Source organism: Bicyclus anynana, chromosome 2 (assembly GCF_947172395.1).
Source record: "Bicyclus anynana chromosome 2, ilBicAnyn1.1, whole genome shotgun sequence".
Lineage (NCBI taxonomy): Eukaryota > Metazoa > Arthropoda > Insecta > Lepidoptera > Nymphalidae > Bicyclus > Bicyclus anynana.
Genome location: NC_069084.1, coordinates 17,475,743 through 17,494,678, shown reverse-complemented (window position 1 = coordinate 17,494,678; position 18,936 = coordinate 17,475,743). Strand labels below are relative to the sequence as shown.

Genomic DNA, 18,936 nt, shown 5'->3' with positions numbered 1-18,936 from the left:
AATTACGGGATACCCAGTTTACGCCTACCTATAATAACAATCATTGTAATTAACAATTTAGTTTAACATGAAACAACCTTTTTATGGTATAGTAATTTAGGTATTTATCACGATTACCTATATTAAAAGGGCTGGTTAAAAATAAAAAAAACAGAAATCATTACGACACACTTTTTAATATCATAACAATTATTAGAAATAAATAGATTTCATATACACTTATATTCTCCTTCATTAAAAACATTATTGATGTTAATATGAACAAAACAGCTTATCAAACGAGTACCTACTTCTATATTTGTAACTTATGCTTACGAGTTCTCTTTCGGCCAAGTTGTAACTACTTGTAGCACATTAAACACAGATTATTATAGCTATTAAAAGAATGTTAATAAACAATACAGCTTGTATCTTATGGCTTCCACTTCTGTAACCTATCCGTGCTCTGTCGGCCAAGTATTTGTCCTTGTAGCAGTGGTCGGGCACGTCAAGCGAGCGCGCGCGGATGACGCAAGCGAGGTAGTGCGCTGACGTGCGCGGGGTGCGCGTTCGGTTCGGATGAGAGAAGTCGACCTCGTGGATACCGAACTTAATTCTGAGAAAAAACACACAATTGTATTGAATAGTGATTGCCCCTTTATCCCAGTTAGAGTTTCCGACTGCGAAATGTTGAGTTATTCTTTCTTTTTTTGCAATTTTAAGTAGTTTTTAGTAAAAATTTACGTTTAACATTCCGCTTCCATTACCTTCAGTATTTGACAGTGGTCGTTATAGAATTTAACATTACCACCTTTTAAATCACAATCTGATAGTGGTCGTTACAAGAGTAAATTATACAACCCTGCCCCTCGCATCCCTCTACTGTAAAGAGGTAGAGGTGGCCCTTTAGTAAGATCGCTAAAATAGGCTAAAAATGAAATAAACACATACGTATATCCATCCAGCCACTCGAAGGTGTCAATGAGAGACCACGCCGTGTATCCTATGACGCTAACGTTGTCCACTTTTATCGAGAGCAATACCTGTAAAGAATATCAAAATTTTTAAACTATTTTATTGGCCCACTACAGACGGCGGCCCCCGTTCCTATCCGAACGGATTTTTTCTACCGTAAAATTTAAAATCCATTTGATGCGATGGATAGTTACGTACGATGCGGATCCTACTATCAACGTAGATACTTACCTGCTGAGAATTATAAAGAGTATATATTTTATAGCACGATTTAGGACTCTGGCTCAGTATGCCAAATATCGCTATCTCTTTCATTGTGAAACGGAAGAGGTAGGACTAGTCCACCGCCATTGGTCAACATTTTGTCTATGTCTCTTCACGAGATATGTCGTCGGTCATATGCTAGGCATACAGTCCATGGGAGGCAGATAATGATGCAGATCACGAAAAAGGAATATACTAGTAATTCCATAACATAATCTATCTAAAAGTATCTGCCGTATTCTATAGAAGTTATCAATTCCGAATACTCCTAGAAGTAGGTACTGTGTGCTATCAAAAGTAGCTACCACTTCCAAATATTCCTAAAAAATCCATGTTCTATTCAAGTTACCTGTTCCAAATATTCCTTGAAAAATTTTGTTCTATCCACATCATTGAGCTCGTAATCGTTGGTCGAGTAGCCAAAGCCATTCTCAGTAATCAGGATATCGATGTCTCCGTACTCCTGCTTTATCCAGGATAGCTGTTGCCGGATGCCTTCTGGATAGACCTAGATGAAAGCAGTATGAATTTCGTGTTTTGTTCTTGTTTTAAAAAACATATCACTTTGTGCTGACTAACGAGTTATTTGCCTATTAAAATAAACAATTTAATTTCTTTTTTGTAAAGTTATTTGCGAATTGAGTATAAAACCAGTACATTCGGGAAAAATCAACTGTGACAGACGGACACGCGAGTGTTCTATTAAGGGTTCCATTTTTTTTAAATTATATACGTACGTTCGGAAACACTTCGGAATCCTAAATATATGAAGTACTTAATGACGAAGTTATATAACTTATTTTTATTGAAAAAGAATATAATAGGGAACTTAAGATGACTTATCGTAATAACTACACAAATCATGCCCACGTGGTGGCAAGGACACAAGCTGCATTTCCGCGTTAGGCAGCCAGGATCATTTGCGCAAATAATTAACCCACCTTTCTGTCGAGTCTGTTTGTCTGTGAGATTTTTTTTGTCACTGCGACTCCATGGCTAAAAGGTCTCCACGGCAAGAGGAACAAATATGTGTAAAAGAGAAACAAGTATGTTTATGTATTTATGCAATTCAATGTATTTTTAATACCTACCTGCCGTTACCGTACCTACCTAATGAGTTAACCCAGGACCTCGTGATTCAAAGCAACACGGGCTACGACCAAAGCAATAGACTAACGAAGCAGTCATCTACTCTTAATTATTCCTTAGATGTATCGACACACTATATTAACTGATTTACTGGAAATATGGAGTTAGCAACTTTGCTATTTGTCGGGAACTCCAAAATGGCGTTCAGTTCCGGAGATCCGGTCAAGACCCAAATTCCCGGGTCCTCTCCGGGCTTAGCCGATCTGATCAGACTTGTTATGTAATGATTAATGCCGTAGAAGTCTGCCGTTCCTGAAAATATAAATGAAGTGACAATATTAATCACTATATTGAAGCCTATTTTAATGTCCCACTACAGTGTCTAGTTTTCTCTCTCTAAGAAGAGACAGTATGGAGCTTAGACCCATCACAGTAGGAACCTAGTATCTACTCCAATGTAGGTTCGCAGGTTTTAGGAGTTAATATTAAATTAATTGGTTGGGTTGCAGACTTGAGATTTGGACAGGCGTTTCCGTGATTGTCTCTTAGCCGGCAAGTCCTAATTAAGTCTGTTTTGTGGAGGGACGTGTAAATTCATTGCACCTGCATGAAATAAGGTTCACTTTCAGATATAGTAATTACACTTTAAATCTTATTTTAATAAGTCATCAACTCAACAAATAACCAGCAGCCAGACAGAAAGCCCCGAATCTACAGGCCCCAGGTGACAATTTTCAAGTGGCGCCAAAATTATTGTAAAAAAAGTGTAACACCGATCGAAGAAATCTTTAGGCTATTCCTGACTAATAATATATTTGAATATTTAAGGTACCTTTGACAAATTCTATTTCATCTTTTGTGAAGGGCGGCAACCTGGAGTACTGGTATCCTTGTCCCAAGCTATATTGTAGCATGAGCTTCTCAATCGATGGTGGCCAACCACCTTGCTTTGAGAATATTGGATACGAGTATCTGCCTATCTGGAGTTAAAGAATGTTCTATAGATCAAAAGAAGAAAAGGTAAAGAAAACAACTGCCTCATTCATACCTTTTTTTTGTTGCTAAATACCCATTAAATTGTAACGTTAAGTAGGTCTGGCTATCTTCTAAGTCCATTAGGCATTGCTAAATTAGGTTTTTTTTATCAATTATTTTTTAATCTATTCTCTCGCCAAACTGAACAAGCAGTTTGTTGGCAAGTCGACGCTCATTTTCCTAATTACTGTATTAATCTTAATATATAAATGCGAAACGTCATCACGATATCTCGAAAGCTGCTTGACGTAGGTACATAGTTGAAATTTGGCAGAGAGGTAGTTCGGGCAAATAAATTCTGGGCACCATGTAGCCGGTAGTTCTTTATTTCTTAAGGATTTTAAGAACTTTATAGGTTTTTTTAATACTTAATAGTATAGTAATTTTCTTGAGATACCTACTAGGTATTCAACTTTAATATCTATCGGTAATATTTTACACTCTTTAAATAGGTATTCATTATTTCCTGATTCCAGATTTTTTATTTAATACTTTTTTTAATAATCTAATTAGATATTTTTAAAAATTCTAAAATATAAGTAGAGTTCTACCGTATACTAGCCTAAGCCCTTAACTCATGACTGAGTCTGCACTCTGCCAGTGCATAATAAACTACTAGTTACTTACTTAATATCCTTTTAAGATGATAAAACATCTCCAACACAGATCGGAGTTTATTGTAAACAATTCAAAATCAAATCAAAATCAAAAATCATTTATTTCAAGTAGGCTCAGTTTACAAGCACTTTTGACACGTCAGTTGACTATTTGTAAAGATTCTACCACCGGTTTAGAAGGCAGGTTCTGCTGAGAAGATACCGGCAAGAAACTCAACAGATGCTCTTTTGAAATGAAAAAGTCATACAGTAGTCATATTTTACAATTGATAACAATTACAATTTCTTATAGTTTTACTTCCTGTGTGAAGATGGAAGCTGATCCAACGGCCTCCAACCATCTTTATCATTAAGGAACTCATCAATGTTGTAGTAACCTCGACTAAGTAAATGTTTTTTAACACATTGCTTAAAGCTATGCATTGGCAGGTCCATCACAGTCTTGGGGATCTTATTATAGAACAGTACACCCAAACCTACAAAAGATTTTTTTACTCTTTGGAGACGATATGCAGAAATAACTAACTTATGCCCGTGTCTAGTAAGACGTGGGTTTAAATCTCCTTTTCGTTTGTACAAATTAATATTTTGTCTTACATATACAATACTGTTATATATGTATATATTGACAGGCTACTGTTAGTATACCTATTTCTTTTAACTTTTGACGAAGGGACTCGCGTGATTTTAATTCCTACATGAGATTTCCAATTAAAGTGGCGATCAATATGTAACCCTAGATATTTATGTTTATCAACGTACTCTAGCTATGATTACTAGGTATTAACAGGTATTAGGAACTCGTACCACGAGATCAAGTCGGTAGGTATTAAATAAATTTAAATAAATTATTATATAGATAAATTTTGTAAAACGAATAAAATTCTCACCGCGTGCTGTCTGCCCAGATCTGCTAACTCAGTATCATTTTCTGTAGCTGGTTTTATCCACAAGTCGAAGTTTGCAAGTGATATCCGAGCTATTAAATTTATTAAAAACTTTATGGTCCGCTCATTTTTAAATAACGAAAATTCCCGAAGAGTCAAATATGGGTGGAGAGCTAAATCCCCATCGATTCTAATGTGTGCTACAAAAGTTATTCGGGTCAAGCGTCCAAATTTGAGGTTGTTGGAATTTTCTTTTTTTGGAAAACGGTAAGTTTTATAAAAAAAGCCTAAAACATAGTTGTAGATCTCCAGCTCTTCACCAATATTTGGCTCTCAGGGATTTTTTGTTATTTGACCACTATTTTGATGTCTTAATTGACCGGGTTGTATACGTTCTAATATAAATTAATAATTATTTGTTGAGAGAGTAGGTATACATCTCTGCAGATCTATGGCAAAATTTTAAAGGAAGAAAAAGAGGATAGGTATCTAATGGAAATATTATCCACATATTTACCACATTTTCACGGTTCACTATATGACAGCTTGGTCATGGTCTCCTTATGGAGAGGGGATATAGCAATGAGCATACGCGGCCGTCTGCTAGTCATAAGTTTCAGCCTCTAGTTAACCCTTTAGGGGTAGAATTTTGAAAATTCATGCCTAACTATTATCTATTATTTTTAGTATTTTTCTCACATACCAATTTTTGCAAATGTAACTTGCAAAATAAAACTATATATATATACTATATATAACTATATATAACTATATATAGTGACTTTCCACACAAACCCGATATATTTCTGATTTGTTTTTAACGAAAAAAGTATTAATTAACCTTAAATATTAATTAACCTTCTACGTCGTCTGTCATAGTGTTTGTTTTTTAATTAGTGTTGTTTCATTTAAATTAATTCAGTAGTTTCAGTGTGATGTCCGGTCATCAAAAATACGGACAGATAATATAAAAATACTCTTTTTGGGTGTACTGAAATTACTCTTTTCGGGTGTAATTTCACGATCAAGCGATTTGTCACTCATACCGTACCGTACTCGTACCGTTATTCGCCGTGTTGTGTGACGTACTGTAAAGGTACAATTTTTGGACACAATGCGTGCTTTATAATGACGGCTGAACGTGGCTTCTGGTGTTTTCTGTATTTTGAGATTAATTTATTCTTTATTCTTTTTTTATAAAGGAATATTTGCCTTATCTTTTTTTTTAATGACACACATTAACGAATAGATGTTAATGATAATGAATGAGACCAACGACGGCTTAACGTGCTTTCAGAGGCACAGGGGTGTAACAGTTACCAACCCCCAACCAACATACACTTACCAACTCCGGGATGAGAATTTTAGCCGAAAATTTCTTAAAAGATTATTAGTATCTCTTAGTCCGAACCACGAGTTGAATCTAGGTATCGTGATCCTGAACCATATAGGCCAACAAATCAACGAGGCAGTTATTAAGAGTAGTATTTTAATGTTAACTAAAATAGCTTACCTTTATACTTTGGCCTAAACTCCCGATCATATATTCTATAAGCGGTCGCGTGCGCCAGCAAAATGTGTTTATTGCAGAGAAAAGGTGCGAATTCTGGCTCCTTTATTTTAGGAGCGTAATGGCCTTTATTGAAAGCCAAGTCGCAGATCGCAATGGCTTCGTTGATGGTGAGCCAGGTCTTGACGCGGTCAGCGTACTGAGAGAATATCACTCTCGCGTAGTCTCCGAACCAGTTCACAATGAGAGGATTTGTCCAACCACCTGGAAAAAACAAGCTGAGGTCATTGTATTGTAACTACACTGTATTGTATCTACATCTGTCATCATCATCTACGATTGAAACTTTTTTTCAATTATTAGTGGCAATGGGCAGGACACACGGTTCGAAGAGCTGGTGGACGTTGGTGTTCCAAGGTGCAAGGATCCCACACCAGAAAACGCAGTGTTGGTCGACCAGCTGTTAGATGAACCAAGGACTTCAAGCCGGATGCACGGAGCCGCAAGATGTTTGACTAATTTGACAAGTTAAAGCATACCTAAATCTTGTATCTTCACAGGCATTTCCCAATGATACATCGTTACGATGGGTTGAATGTCCTCGGCCAGTAGAGCGTCAATGAGGTCACTGTAGTATTTGACACCAGCCTGGTTGATCTTGTCAGTGAAGCCAGTAGGCAGGATTCGAGGCCAGCTTATTGAAAATCTGAAATTATCATCATTATCAGCATTATTTGATAGTCCACTACAGGGCCATGCCGCCATCCTTATAGGATAAGGAGATTAAGCCCACTACACTTTTGCAATGCAGATCAGCGTTCTAATATGATAACTTTTGACTACTTACAAACACTTTCAGATGTTAATGATAATGATCGTGACTTACAGCTTTACAGACTTTACGTACCTGGCAAGGGGTGTAATAATACCAAAGACAGAAAACACAGAGAAGTTGTTGTTGAGAGTTAGAATACCTGTAAAACTGCAGTCCCATGTTGGCAGCGATCCTGACATCTTCCCTCCACTGGTGGTAGGAGTCCGCCGCGACATCTCCCGTAGCACCGCTCTTGATGTCTGCAGAGTTCTCGTGGACAAACCGGTCCCATATGCTCTCACCCTTACCTGGTTGCGTATTAAAGACTTTTCAAATCAATACAAACAAATAAAGTTATTTTCGCAAGTAACACAAACGATTTTTTTTTTAATTTTCTGAATGTTTGTCCAGCTTATATGATTTTAGTAGTCTTTCACTGGAAGTTATCGAACAACATATGTGCTACTTTTTTCCCGGGAAATTCATGATTCCCGCGAGAATCGTGACAGAACTGAATGTCGCGTGGACAAAACGCAGCCGTCTGCTAGTTGTCCATCTGCTAAAAAAGTATCTGGTATTCTAAAGGTTTTCAACACGAAATAAAAATGAGTTGTATATCTTACCATCAGCGTTCCACCCGCCTTCTATCTGATACGAAGAAGTGGCTGCACCCAGCTTAAAGTGCTCTGGAAAAGTGAGATCGGCTCTGCAAGTCACCAGTATTGCACTGTGAATAATTCATATTAGGGTTTTGAATATGACTTAAAAAAACAGGAGGTTCTTTATTCCTCAAAATCTTTTTAACTGACTTCAAAAAAAGGAGGACGTTCTCAATTCACCGCGTATGTTTTTTTATGTTTGTTACTTCATAACTTCGTGATTTCTTAACCAATTTGGATTTTCTTTTTTGTTCATCCAGATTGATGACACTTTCGTTCACAATCATAAGACACACTAAAACAGAAAAATAAAAACTTGTTAACAAAAAAATTTAACCGACTTCCAAATCACAAAAATAAACTAAAAGGCGAAAAATGACATCGTATGTGTTAACTTCTGATCGCTTTGAAGGCGAAGCCAACACAGTGATGCATTAAATCATAATATGGTTTAAGGAGTTTATGTCCCATGGTTCTTTCAGAAACGGCTTTAATTAATAGGTACGTCCCTAGCTTGGCACCGCCTTCCAAGTGATCAGAAATAGAAGGTAGCACATACGATGTTATCTTTCGCTTTTTAGTCAAATTTTGTGATTTTGAAGTCGATTAAATTTTTTTGTTAAAAAGTTTTTTCTTTATGTATTTATGCTTCCCGATTTTTTATTTACCTAAACCGTTTTGATTTTTATATTTTGAAAGAGTATACTCCCCAGGTAGTCCCGTAGTCATCATATCCTCAGAAGTAAACGAGAGAACTCTTCTAATTATTTTCACTGTATTTTGTTGTTAAAAAAGCAAATTATATTTAAATTGGAGTGCTTTAGTGTCGGCTGAATTTTAAAACAGATATCCAAAGGATCGAGGAAATTGTTTTTCTTATGAATATAACAAAAAAAAACCGGCCAAGTATATGTCTGTTCTATAATTTTCCAGGATTATTATATTATAAGTATTCATAATGTTGTTTAAAATTCGCATAACTTTTTCCGGGATAAAATAATGTTGTATATTATGTCTGATATGTGTTAATCCACACACACACACAAACTTTCGCCTTTATAATATTAGTGTCATTAGTGTGATTATTTCAATAATTGAAAGAAGTTAAAAGCACTTTTGACTGTATCAGTAATAAACGAAATAAGTACAAAGGTACCTAATTCAAATCTTCCAAAAAACTTTGAAGAAATAATTTAAGACACACGGAAAAAAATACAAATCCAATACAGAATGAACGACCGTTTTTAAGGTTCTATAGTAAACATGAAATGGAACCCTTATTAAAAATATAACTCCGCCGATAAAAGTTGTAACTCACCATAATACAAGTGTTCGCCGAGAAAACATTTTTATCACTGGCGTTCATACCTAAGGTTCTGTGCTTTATATAAATTAGCAACATTTTTTTTTTGTTTTATTGAGAGTTGGCTGTGGCCCCAAGTCTTCTTAAAACAAAAAAAAATACAGCCTACAGCCAAACTCAGAATATCAGAACAATGGCCACTGCCCACAATGGATTATACTAGGTATATATAGATGTTTGAAAAAAATACTTACATTACATAGGCATTTTCACTTTCAGGGTACCGACCTCAAAATGAAAAAAGCGGAACCATTATAATTTCACTTTGTTGACCATCTGTCTAACTCTGACAAGTTCTTTTTCAAGGAAACCCGTGGAGGAGTTAAAATTAAACACTTAGAGGTCAGATAAAAAAGAAAATAAGGCCGTTTCAGCTGCAAAAAAACAAATTTTACGCCACAACAGGGGTAAATTCATTTCATAATCCTATTCAGGGGATTCAAAATTTGTTTGAAAGGAATATTTTCTTCCGTTTTTGACACCCTAATGATGCTCCGCCCCTATTGCTCGTATCGTTATATTACATGATCTGTGTATACATGATGTGTGTGTAAATGCCTTCCTCGGTAAATGTTTTATTTAACACATCAAGAATTTTTCAAAATTAACCTGCCACCCTGTTTCTGAGATTACTGCATTCAATAGATATTTCCCTCTTAAAATTTTTACTTACTTTTTTTTAATTTTTAACAATGTTTATAAACAACAAAACGTAATACAAAACTCTATTAAAAAAAATATCTAGCTCTCCCGATGCGGGACTTTTTGAATTGCCAAGCAACCGGTGCTCAGGCTTCAAGCTGAGGAACCTCCTCACAATACGCGCCGTTTCAAGGAACTACCTGTTGCCTTCTGTATCCAACACTAACAGTCAAAATGTAAGCTTCTTAAGGTGTTGGTCGAAGTTTTTCGCTGTAAAACCATTGTAAAACTATCAGAACAATAACAGTTGAATCTACATTGCATATAACGGTAATCACGTGAGCAAGTGTATTGAGTACTAGCTGATGCCACGCGGTTTCACCTGCGTGGTTACCGTTCTCGAAATACGGGGATTATATATAGCCTTTTCTCGATAAATGGGTTATCTAACACTGAAAGAACTTTCAAATCGGATCAGTCAACAAACAATTTCTTCAGCTTTATAATATTAGTAAAGATTAATATGCAAAATAAACCGCTTTTCAACCGCGTATATTAAATAAGTCACCTATGACATTATCGCTATAATGAAAATCGATTTCGTAGGTACAATAATGTATTATTAATTATTGTTTGAATAATTTGAAAATTATAACTTACAGAAAACTTTTGCACTTGCTTTAGTTTTTTGATTTTTTCACTGAAGACTTAAATCAACACAACACGGGCTTGGCACCGATTTCAAACTAATCAGTTGGTAGAAAATAATATCGTTCAATAATTTCATAATTATACATAAATTAAAAATATACTAAGTACCTACTCCGTTTTTCTTTTATCGTTGCTTAAAAGGAAAACATTATAGTAAACTTTTTAATATCCAATTCTTACAAATATATACCTACTTACATAAATATAATATCAACGCTTATAAAAAATATTATTTTATTAAGGCTATGTACTAAAAACATTTTCTTAAAAAAAACACGTGTCTTAATCGGTGAAGGAAAACATCGTGAGGAAACCTGCATACCAGAGAATTTCTTAATTCTCTGCGTGTGTGAAGTCTGCCAATCCGCATTGGGCCAGCGTGGTGGACTATTGGCCACACCCCTCTAATTCTGAGAGGAGACTCGAGCTCAGCAGTGAGCCGTATATGGGTTGATAACGACGACTAAACATATATGTTAATTAAAACACCGCTTGTGTGTAGCCACATGTGGCTACTAGTGTTTTTCAAATAGCATGGGTACGGTGACAGTTCGTTTCACTCTTGAAAGTTTACCGCGATTCACGATAATAATACGTATTATGAACGTCATAAGGCAACTGTCACCGTACCCATGCTATCTGAAAAACACTTTAAAGTGACTTTTCCGTGCTCTGCCGACCAAGTGGTCGAGTACGGTTGTTATATTGATTGATTGAAAATTCATCAAAAAACAAAGCTTGTATCTGTTAAAGTAATGCTAACTAGCTGACACCTGAAACTTCACCCGCGTGTAAGACCCTCTTTAAAAAAGACATATTCCACATATCGGGCATGTCGGGCATGGCTGTTAATTAATTGATGTAAAAAAATTATCGAAAAACACAGCTTGTAGCTATTAAAATAAAGTTAATAAACAATCCAGCTTGTGTCTTATGACTTCCACTTCTGTAACCTATCCGTGCTCTGTCAGCCAAGTATTTGTCCTTGTAGCAGTGGTCGGGCACGTCAAGCGAGCGCGCGCGGATGACGCAAGCGAGGTAGTGCGCTGACGTGCGCGGGGTGCGCGTTCGGTTCGGATGAGAGAAGTCGACCTCGTGGATACCGAACTTTACTCTGAGAAAAACACAATAATAATAAATAGTAATGGCCTTTTTGTCCCAGTTATTAAAGTTTCCAATTGCGAAATGATGAGTTATTCTTTCTTTTTTTGGAGTTTTAAGTAAAGCTTTTAGTTAAAATTCTCAGCCTGCAGTTGCTTCCGGTGCTAACCTTTAGCATCTCACAGTGGTAGTTAAAGAATTTAACATTACCACCTTTCAATTCGAATTCTGATAGTGGTCGTTACAAGAGTAAATTATACAACCCTGCCCGTCGCATTAGAACAGCGTGGCGAGTCTGAGCTCCATATCCCTCTGCTGTAAAGACGGAGAGGTGACCCTGTAGTAAGGCCGCTATAATAGGTTAAAAATGAAATAAACACATACGAATATCCATCCAGCCACTCGAAGTTGTCAATGAGAGACCACGCGGTGTATCCTATGACGCTGACGTTGTCCACTTTTATGGAGAGCAATACCTGGAAAATAACCAAAGAATATCATCACTTTTAACCTATTTTAATGGTCCACTGCAGAGATAGACCCCCGTAAGTTGCTAACATAGAGGGGATGTGAAGATTAGACCCACGGTGCTGCAACAATGCGGCGAGGTTACGGTGATAATGTTCACCTACTTTTGTAACAATCATCATCTCAATATTTTCATACTGTTACTATCGCGTCAACGTAAACTCGAATTTATATGGAATTGAAACAGTTGTGCAGTAGTGCCAGTAGATAGTGCTGTTTCAATTCCTTAAAAAAACTGCCACTAGGACTTCAGATGTTAAAAACAATTCCCGCAAGCGACGGTTAACAGCGGCTACAGACCCGCATCGTACGCATCGAGCGCATCGCATCAAACAGTTTTTACTATTCTTTGTATAGAAAGTCATACAAGTGCGTAAGTCCACTTACAATACCTAATATCCCAACTCAAGGATGAAAATTTATACCTTCTGAGACTTTTAAAAAAATAGGTAAAAAAAAATATATTTTAAAGCACGATTTAGGACATATGTTCACATATGTTCCAAATACTCCTAAAAATATTTGGAACTGATACCTATGTTACATCCAAAGTACCAGTTTTAAATATTCTTAGAAGAATTATGTTCTATCCAATTTACCTGTTCCAAATATTCCTTGAATAATTGTGTTCTATCCACATCATTAAGCTCATAATCGTTGGTTAAGTAGCCAAAGCCATTTTCAGTAATCAGGATATCGATGTCTCCGTACTCCTGCTTTATCCAGGATAGCAGTTCCCGGATGCCTTCTGGATAGACCTTGATGAAAGCAGTATGAATTTCGTGTTTGGCTTTTTGTTTAAAAAAAACATATTACTATCAGTTAGCAGGCTAACGAGTTAATCGCAATTTTATTAAGCAAAAATTATATTTTGTTTTAGTAATTTGCAAAATGAGTAGATATAAAACAATCGGTTGGTAGGTAATCGTTTGCTTTTTCTTTCCATTAATTCGTCGTGCAGAACAGTTTAGCTCGAGTTTCATATCAGGGACGTAACTACCGCCGTATCAGCCATATTAATGATACGGGGCCTTCGAGCTAAAGGAGCCCCTTACGTGTCAAAGTAAAAATTAGTAGAATGTAGTCCACAATCATATTGAATCTGGTGCTTTCCGAAAATAAAACAAATAAAAACTGCCTTTAGAGTTTCACTCCAGAAATGACAACCAAAAAAAAAAAATACAACCACTTCAAAATCACAAAAAAATCTACTAAACTAAAAAGCGAAAAATAACACCGTATATGCTACCTTCTTATCAGTTTGAAGGCGGTACCAAGTTAGTGCTGTGTTAATTTATAGCCGTTTCTGAAATAACTAGGTATCTGATAATCCTAAATCTTTATGATTAAAACGGTTTAATTTTTGACAACTTTAAATTGGCCATGCGAGTGATCTCGCGAGGGTTCTGTTGTTGTACATACGTACGTTCGGAGCCCGGATATGATATAATGGCTATGATAAATAACTTTTTTTATTGAGAAAAAATAGGTACAATAGGGAACAAAAGCAACTTATCCTAATTAATCCTATACAAATCATGCCCATGTAGAATATTGACAAAAATACTGGCTTAATTTCCGCGTTGGACAGCTAGTTTGATCTTAAAATTTTAATAAAAAAAATTCAACCGACTTCCAACTCAAAAAATAACTTTAACTAAAAAGCAAAAAATAACATCCTACCTATGTGCTACCTTCTGATCAGTTTGAAAGCGGTGCCAAGCCAGTGATGTTTTAATTAAATACGTTTAAACTACAAAATTTCTGTGGTTATTCCAGAAACAGCTTTAATTAAAACACGACACTGGCTTGGCACCGCCTTCAAACTGATCAGAAGGTAGCACATAGGTAGGATGTTATTTTTTGCTTTTTAGTTAAAGTTATTTTTTGAGTTGGAAGTCGGTTGAATTTTTTTTATTAAAATTTTTATTTTTTTATTTTTAGTGTTAGCATACCCACTGCATGTGTACGGTCACAACCTATCTAAGTGGAAAGTTCTTATCAATACAAAATTATCAAGTCCAAACACAAGATAGCTACTGTGAGCCGTCGAGGAGTTCTCTTCACTGTGCTTCGTCTTCATCACCAGACCCTTAATACAGTCGCAATCCATCTAGGTGGAAAGTTCTCATCAATACAAATTTATCAAGTCCAAACACAAGGTAGCTACTGTGAACCGTCGAGGAGTTCTCTTCACTGTCCCTCGTCTTCATCACCAGACCCTTAATACAGTCACAACCCATATAGGTGGAAAGTACTCATCAATACAAATTAATCAAGCCCAAACAAAAGGTGACTGCTGTAAATCCTTGACGATTTCCATCGTCTGTGTTTCGGCTCCATCATCAGACCAACTCCATACCTTCATAAAGTTGTAGTGGTTTAAAATACCTTATGGAAACACTAACAAACGTACTAGCCGTCTCTACAACTTTCGAAAGATCCCCTCAATTTCTCCAGGATGCCATCATCAGATCCTGACATAAAAAAAATGGGACCACCCTGGAAGTAAATCCTACAAAACAAAAAAAGAATTTTCAAAATCGGTCTATAATTGACGGAATTATCGCTGGACATACATAAAAAAAAAAAAAAAAAAAACATACATACAGCCGAACGTAGAACCTCCTCCTTTTTGGAAGTCGGTTAAAAATGAATCAGCGCATTTTATCACCAATCGAGGCATCTGCGGTGAAATAATTCCAAGAATTTTTTCGGCATTGCGATTCAATGACTAAAGGGTTTCTACAGCATGAGGAATAATATGTGTTTTATAAACTTATACAATTCAATGGACTTTTGCTATCATACCATCTTTACCTACTGAGTTAACTCGTGATTCGAAGCAAAGCAGGCTACGATCAAAGCAATAAACTAACGAGGCAATCATCTACTCTTAATTTTTGCTTATATTAATTGATATACACACTACACTCTAATAACTGATTTACTGGAAATATAGGTGAGTTGGCAACTTTGCTATCTGTCTGGAACTCCAAGGTGGCGTTTAGTTCCGGAGACCCGGTCAAGAACCAAATTCCCGGGCCCTCTCCGGGCTTAGCCGGTCTGATCAGACTTGTTTTGTAATGATTAATGCCGTAGAAGTCAGCTGTTCCTGGAAATAAAAATTAATTGACAATATTAATCACTATATTGAAGCCTATTTTAATACGCCACTATAGTGTCTGGTTTTCTCTCTGCAAGATGAGGCAGTATGAAGCTCAGACCTATCACAGTAGGTACTTAGTACTTATTCCAATCTAGATTGGCAGGTTTAGGGAGTTAATATTAAATCCGACAAAGGTTATGCAAGGGGAAAGAATCACAACTCCAAGCTGAGCTCCTACCTATAGCTCGGTATGTCACATTCAGATTCTATCCACTAATAAACGACCACAGGATCAACAAGTAAGTAAAAAATACTATTTAAACTTGTTATTTTTTAATAGAGCGATTATACTCGTATCTTATTGTCAGCCGACTGGTTCTGACCACTTTCATCAGTAGAGGGCAGGTCTAGACGGGCAATGCTGGTTGGGTTGCAGACTTGCGATTTAAACATACTTTCCCGTGATTGCCTCTCAGTCGGTGAGTCCTAATTACGTCTGTTTTGTAGTAAGACGTGTAAATTCATTGCATCTGCATGAAATAAGATGCACTTTCAGATATAGTGAGTACACATAAAATCTCATTTTGATGAGTCATTAACTCAATAATTAACCAGCAGCCAGACCGACAGCCCCGAATCTAGAGGCATTTGCCTCAAGGTGCCTGCCAGGTGACAATTTTCAGGTGGCGCCAAAATCATTATCAAAAAAGTGTAACGCCGGTAAAAAAAATCTGCTGCTTCAAGCTATTCCTGTAGTAATAAAACTAATCATATTTAACGCACCTTTGACAAATTCTATTTCATCTTTTGTGAATGACGGCAACCTGGAGTGCCGATATCCTTGTCCCAAGCTATATTGTAGCATCAGCTTCTCAATCGATGGCGGCCAACCACCCTGCTTTGAGAATATTGGATACGAGTATCTGCCTGTCTGAAATTAAAGAATTTTCTATAGATCAAGAAAAGGAAAGGTAAAGAAAACAATAGCCACTTTCATACATTTTTTTAATTCAGTGACAAGTTAGCCCTTGACTGCGTTCTCAAGTGACGGTACAATCTGATGGAAGTGGGCTTAATTGGCCGAGGGACAAGTTGTTCAACCCACTGACGATTTCGGACTGAAATCAAACCCGCCGGAGAGCACGTCAAATTTATATTGCTTTAACAACAATAAGTTTGTGTTATGTTTCCACACAGAAACTGATAAACCACTTTTGATAATTTTTTTTACAACCACAAACCGCTGCTACATTTTGTTCCTCATGCATTGGTACGAGAGTCAAGTCAGTAGGTAGGTATTTGGTAAATTTTGTAAAAGCGAAAGAGAATAAAATTAGCTCACCGCATGCTGCCTTCCCAAATCTGCTAACGCCGTATCGTTTTCTGTAGCTGGTTTTATCAACAATTCGAAGTTCGGAAGCGATATCCGAGCTGTTAAATTAAGATAAAGCTTCATTAGTAGGTACTCTAAGGTCTATCTACTACTAGGAGCTTAGGGAAGGATAATATTAAATTCATTAACGAACAGATGTTAATAATAATAACCGGGACCAACGACAGCTTAACGTGCTTTCAGAGGCACGAGGGTGTAATAATTACCAACACACTCACTTACCAACACCGGAACTCAGTATCTCATAGTTCAAACTAGGATTTGAATCTAGGTATCGTGATCCTGAACCATCTATGCCAACAAACTAACGAGGCAGTTATTGAGAATAGTATTTTAATCTTAACTAAAATAGTTTACCTTTATACTTTGGCCTAAACTCTTGATCATATATTCTATAAGCGGTCGCGTGCGCCAGCAAAATGTGTTTATTGCAGAGAAAAGGTGCGAATTCTGGCTCCTTTATTTTAGGAGCGAAATGGCCTTTATTGAAAGCGAAGTCGCAGATCGCAATGGCTTCGTTGATGGTGAGCCAGGTCTTGACGCGGTCGGCGTACTGAGAGAATATCACTCTCGCGTAGTCTCCGAACCAGTTCACAATGAGAGGATTTGTCCAGCCACCTAAAAAAAACAAGCTGAGTTCAAATATTGTAGCTAAACTGAATCTACGATTGAAACTAAAGTTTTTCAATTATTAGTGGCAATGGACAGGCCACACAATTCGAAGAGCCGTTGGATGTTGGCAAGTCCCATGATGCAGGAATCGCACACCAGAAAGCGCATGTTGGTCGACCACGCGCTAGGTGGACCAAGGACTTCAAGCCGGATGCAGGGAGCCGCAGGATGTTGGCCGCTCTCTAATTTGACAAGTTAAAGCATTACCTAGATCTTGTATCTTCACAGGCATCTCCCAATGGTACATCGTTACGACGGGTTCAATGTCCTCCGCCAGGAGAGCGTCAATGAGGTCACTGTAGTATTTGACACCAGCCTGATTGATCTTGTTATCGAAGCCAGTTGGCAGGATACGAGGCCAACTTATTGAAAATCTAAAATTATCATCATTATTAGCATGCTAAGATGATAATGTATGACTGCTTACAAACACTTTTTAGATATTAATGGTAATTATCGTGACTGACAACCTAACAGACTTTACATGTACCTGGCACGGGGTGTAATAATGCCAAAGTAAGAAAACACATTATTTCACAGCCCAACCCCTCGACTCTAACCCTGAACCTCGTGATCCAATGCCACATTATGCTAAGCACTTGTGGCAACGAGTGAGTAAGTGAAATTCATAAGACATAATTCAAACCGACCATTTTTGCAGTTCATCGAATGTCTAATAAACTCGTAGTATGAAAAAATCTGCGCCAATTTTCGTACATGCGTTTTCTCGTGGACGAACCTGTCCCATGTGCTCTCACCATTATCTCGTTGCGTATTCATACTTTACAAATAATTGAGAGTTAGAATACCTGTAAAACTGCAGTCCCATGTTGGCAGCGATCCTGACATCTTCCCTCCACTGGTGGTAGGAGTCCGCCGCGACGTCTCCCGTGGCTCCGTTCTTGATGTCTGCAGAGTTCTCGTGGACGAACCTGTCCCATATGCTCTCACCCTTACCTGGTTGCGTATTCAGACTTTTCAAATCAAAACATCAATACAAACAAATAAAATTTAAACTGAATTTTGTGTTTCCTGAAGTGCTTAAAGTTATTTTCGCAAGTAACACAAACGAACTTTTTTAAACATTTTGTCTGCCTGTTTGTCCAGCTGATCTGATTTTAGTAGTCTTTCACTGGAAGTTATTGAGCAACGTATGTCAACTGAATGTCGCGTGGACGAAGCGCAGCCGTCTGCTAGTAGTTCATCTGATGAAAAAGTATAGGGTATTCTAAAGGTTTTCAACACGAAATAAAAATGAGTTGTATATCTTACCATCAGCGTTCCATCCGCCTTCTATCTGATACGAAGAAGTGGCTGCACCTAGCTTAAAGTGCTCAGGAAAATTGAGATCGGCTCTGCAAGTCACCAGTATTGTACTATGAACAATTCATATTAGCTTTTGAATTTGATTTTATAAAAGAGGAGGTTCTCTATTCTACCCTTTTTTATGTTTGCTACCTCATCACTTCGTCATTTCTTAACCAATTTCGATTTTCTTTTTTGTTAAAATAATTTAAAACATACGGAACACGGACACAAATCCAATATAGAATGAACGACCGTTTTTAAGGATCCATAGGTAGTCAAC

At 37.0% G+C, this 18,936-nt stretch overlaps 2 protein-coding genes across 4 annotated transcripts; both read right to left on the bottom strand.

The window, feature by feature from the left end:
* Positions 1-157: 157 nt before the first annotated feature.
* Positions 158-9,195, bottom strand: LOC112056574 (myrosinase 1). Of its 3 annotated transcripts, XM_024097022.2 has the most exons (11): positions 9,148-9,195; positions 7,794-7,897; positions 7,331-7,478; positions 6,896-7,062; positions 6,360-6,620; positions 4,850-4,938; positions 3,140-3,287; positions 2,459-2,619; positions 1,568-1,726; positions 931-1,022; positions 158-595 (listed from the first exon to the last, which is right to left on the bottom strand). In XM_024097022.2, exons 1-11 carry the CDS (start codon positions 9,174-9,176, stop codon positions 355-357), a joined length of 1,599 nt encoding a protein of 532 aa, XP_023952790.2. In that variant the 5' UTR covers positions 9,177-9,195; the 3' UTR covers positions 158-354. The 3 variants fall into 3 exon arrangements, with proteins under 3 accessions (XP_023952790.2, XP_052743323.1, XP_052743317.1); XM_052887363.1 differs by lacking the exons at positions 2,459-2,619; positions 3,140-3,287; XM_052887357.1 differs by lacking the exons at positions 3,140-3,287; positions 4,850-4,938.
* A 1,118-nt stretch (positions 9,196-10,313) lies between these two features.
* Positions 10,314-18,744, bottom strand: LOC112056594 (myrosinase 1-like). Its single transcript, XM_052887381.1, has 10 exons — positions 18,621-18,744; positions 18,158-18,305; positions 17,556-17,722; positions 17,034-17,294; positions 16,626-16,714; positions 16,067-16,214; positions 15,126-15,289; positions 12,774-12,932; positions 12,031-12,122; positions 10,314-11,659 (listed from the first exon to the last, which is right to left on the bottom strand). Exons 2-10 carry the CDS (start codon positions 18,175-18,177, stop codon positions 11,416-11,418), a joined length of 1,344 nt encoding a protein of 447 aa, XP_052743341.1. The 5' UTR covers positions 18,178-18,305; positions 18,621-18,744; the 3' UTR covers positions 10,314-11,415.
* Positions 18,745-18,936: the final 192 nt, after the last annotated feature.

Coding starts and splice junctions, on each gene's coding strand:
- LOC112056574 (XM_024097022.2), bottom strand. CDS start 9,176: ATGTTTTCTCGGCGAACACTTGTATTATG. Junction 7,479..7,793: donor AGGCGGGTGGAACGCTGATG/GTAAGATATACA, acceptor ATACGCAACCAG/GTAAGGGTGAGAGCATATGG. Junction 1,727..2,458: donor TTGCTAACTCCATATTTCCA/GTAAATCAGTTA, acceptor GCTTTCATCTAG/GTCTATCCAGAAGGCATCCG.
- LOC112056594 (XM_052887381.1), bottom strand. CDS start 18,177: ATGGGACTGCAGTTTTACAG. Junction 16,215..16,625: donor ATTTGGGAAGGCAGCATGCG/GTGAGCTAATTT, acceptor CTTTAATTTCAG/ACAGGCAGATACTCGTATCC. Junction 11,660..12,030: donor GAGTGGCTGGATGGATATTC/GTATGTGTTTAT, acceptor TGTTTTTCTCAG/AGTAAAGTTCGGTATCCACG.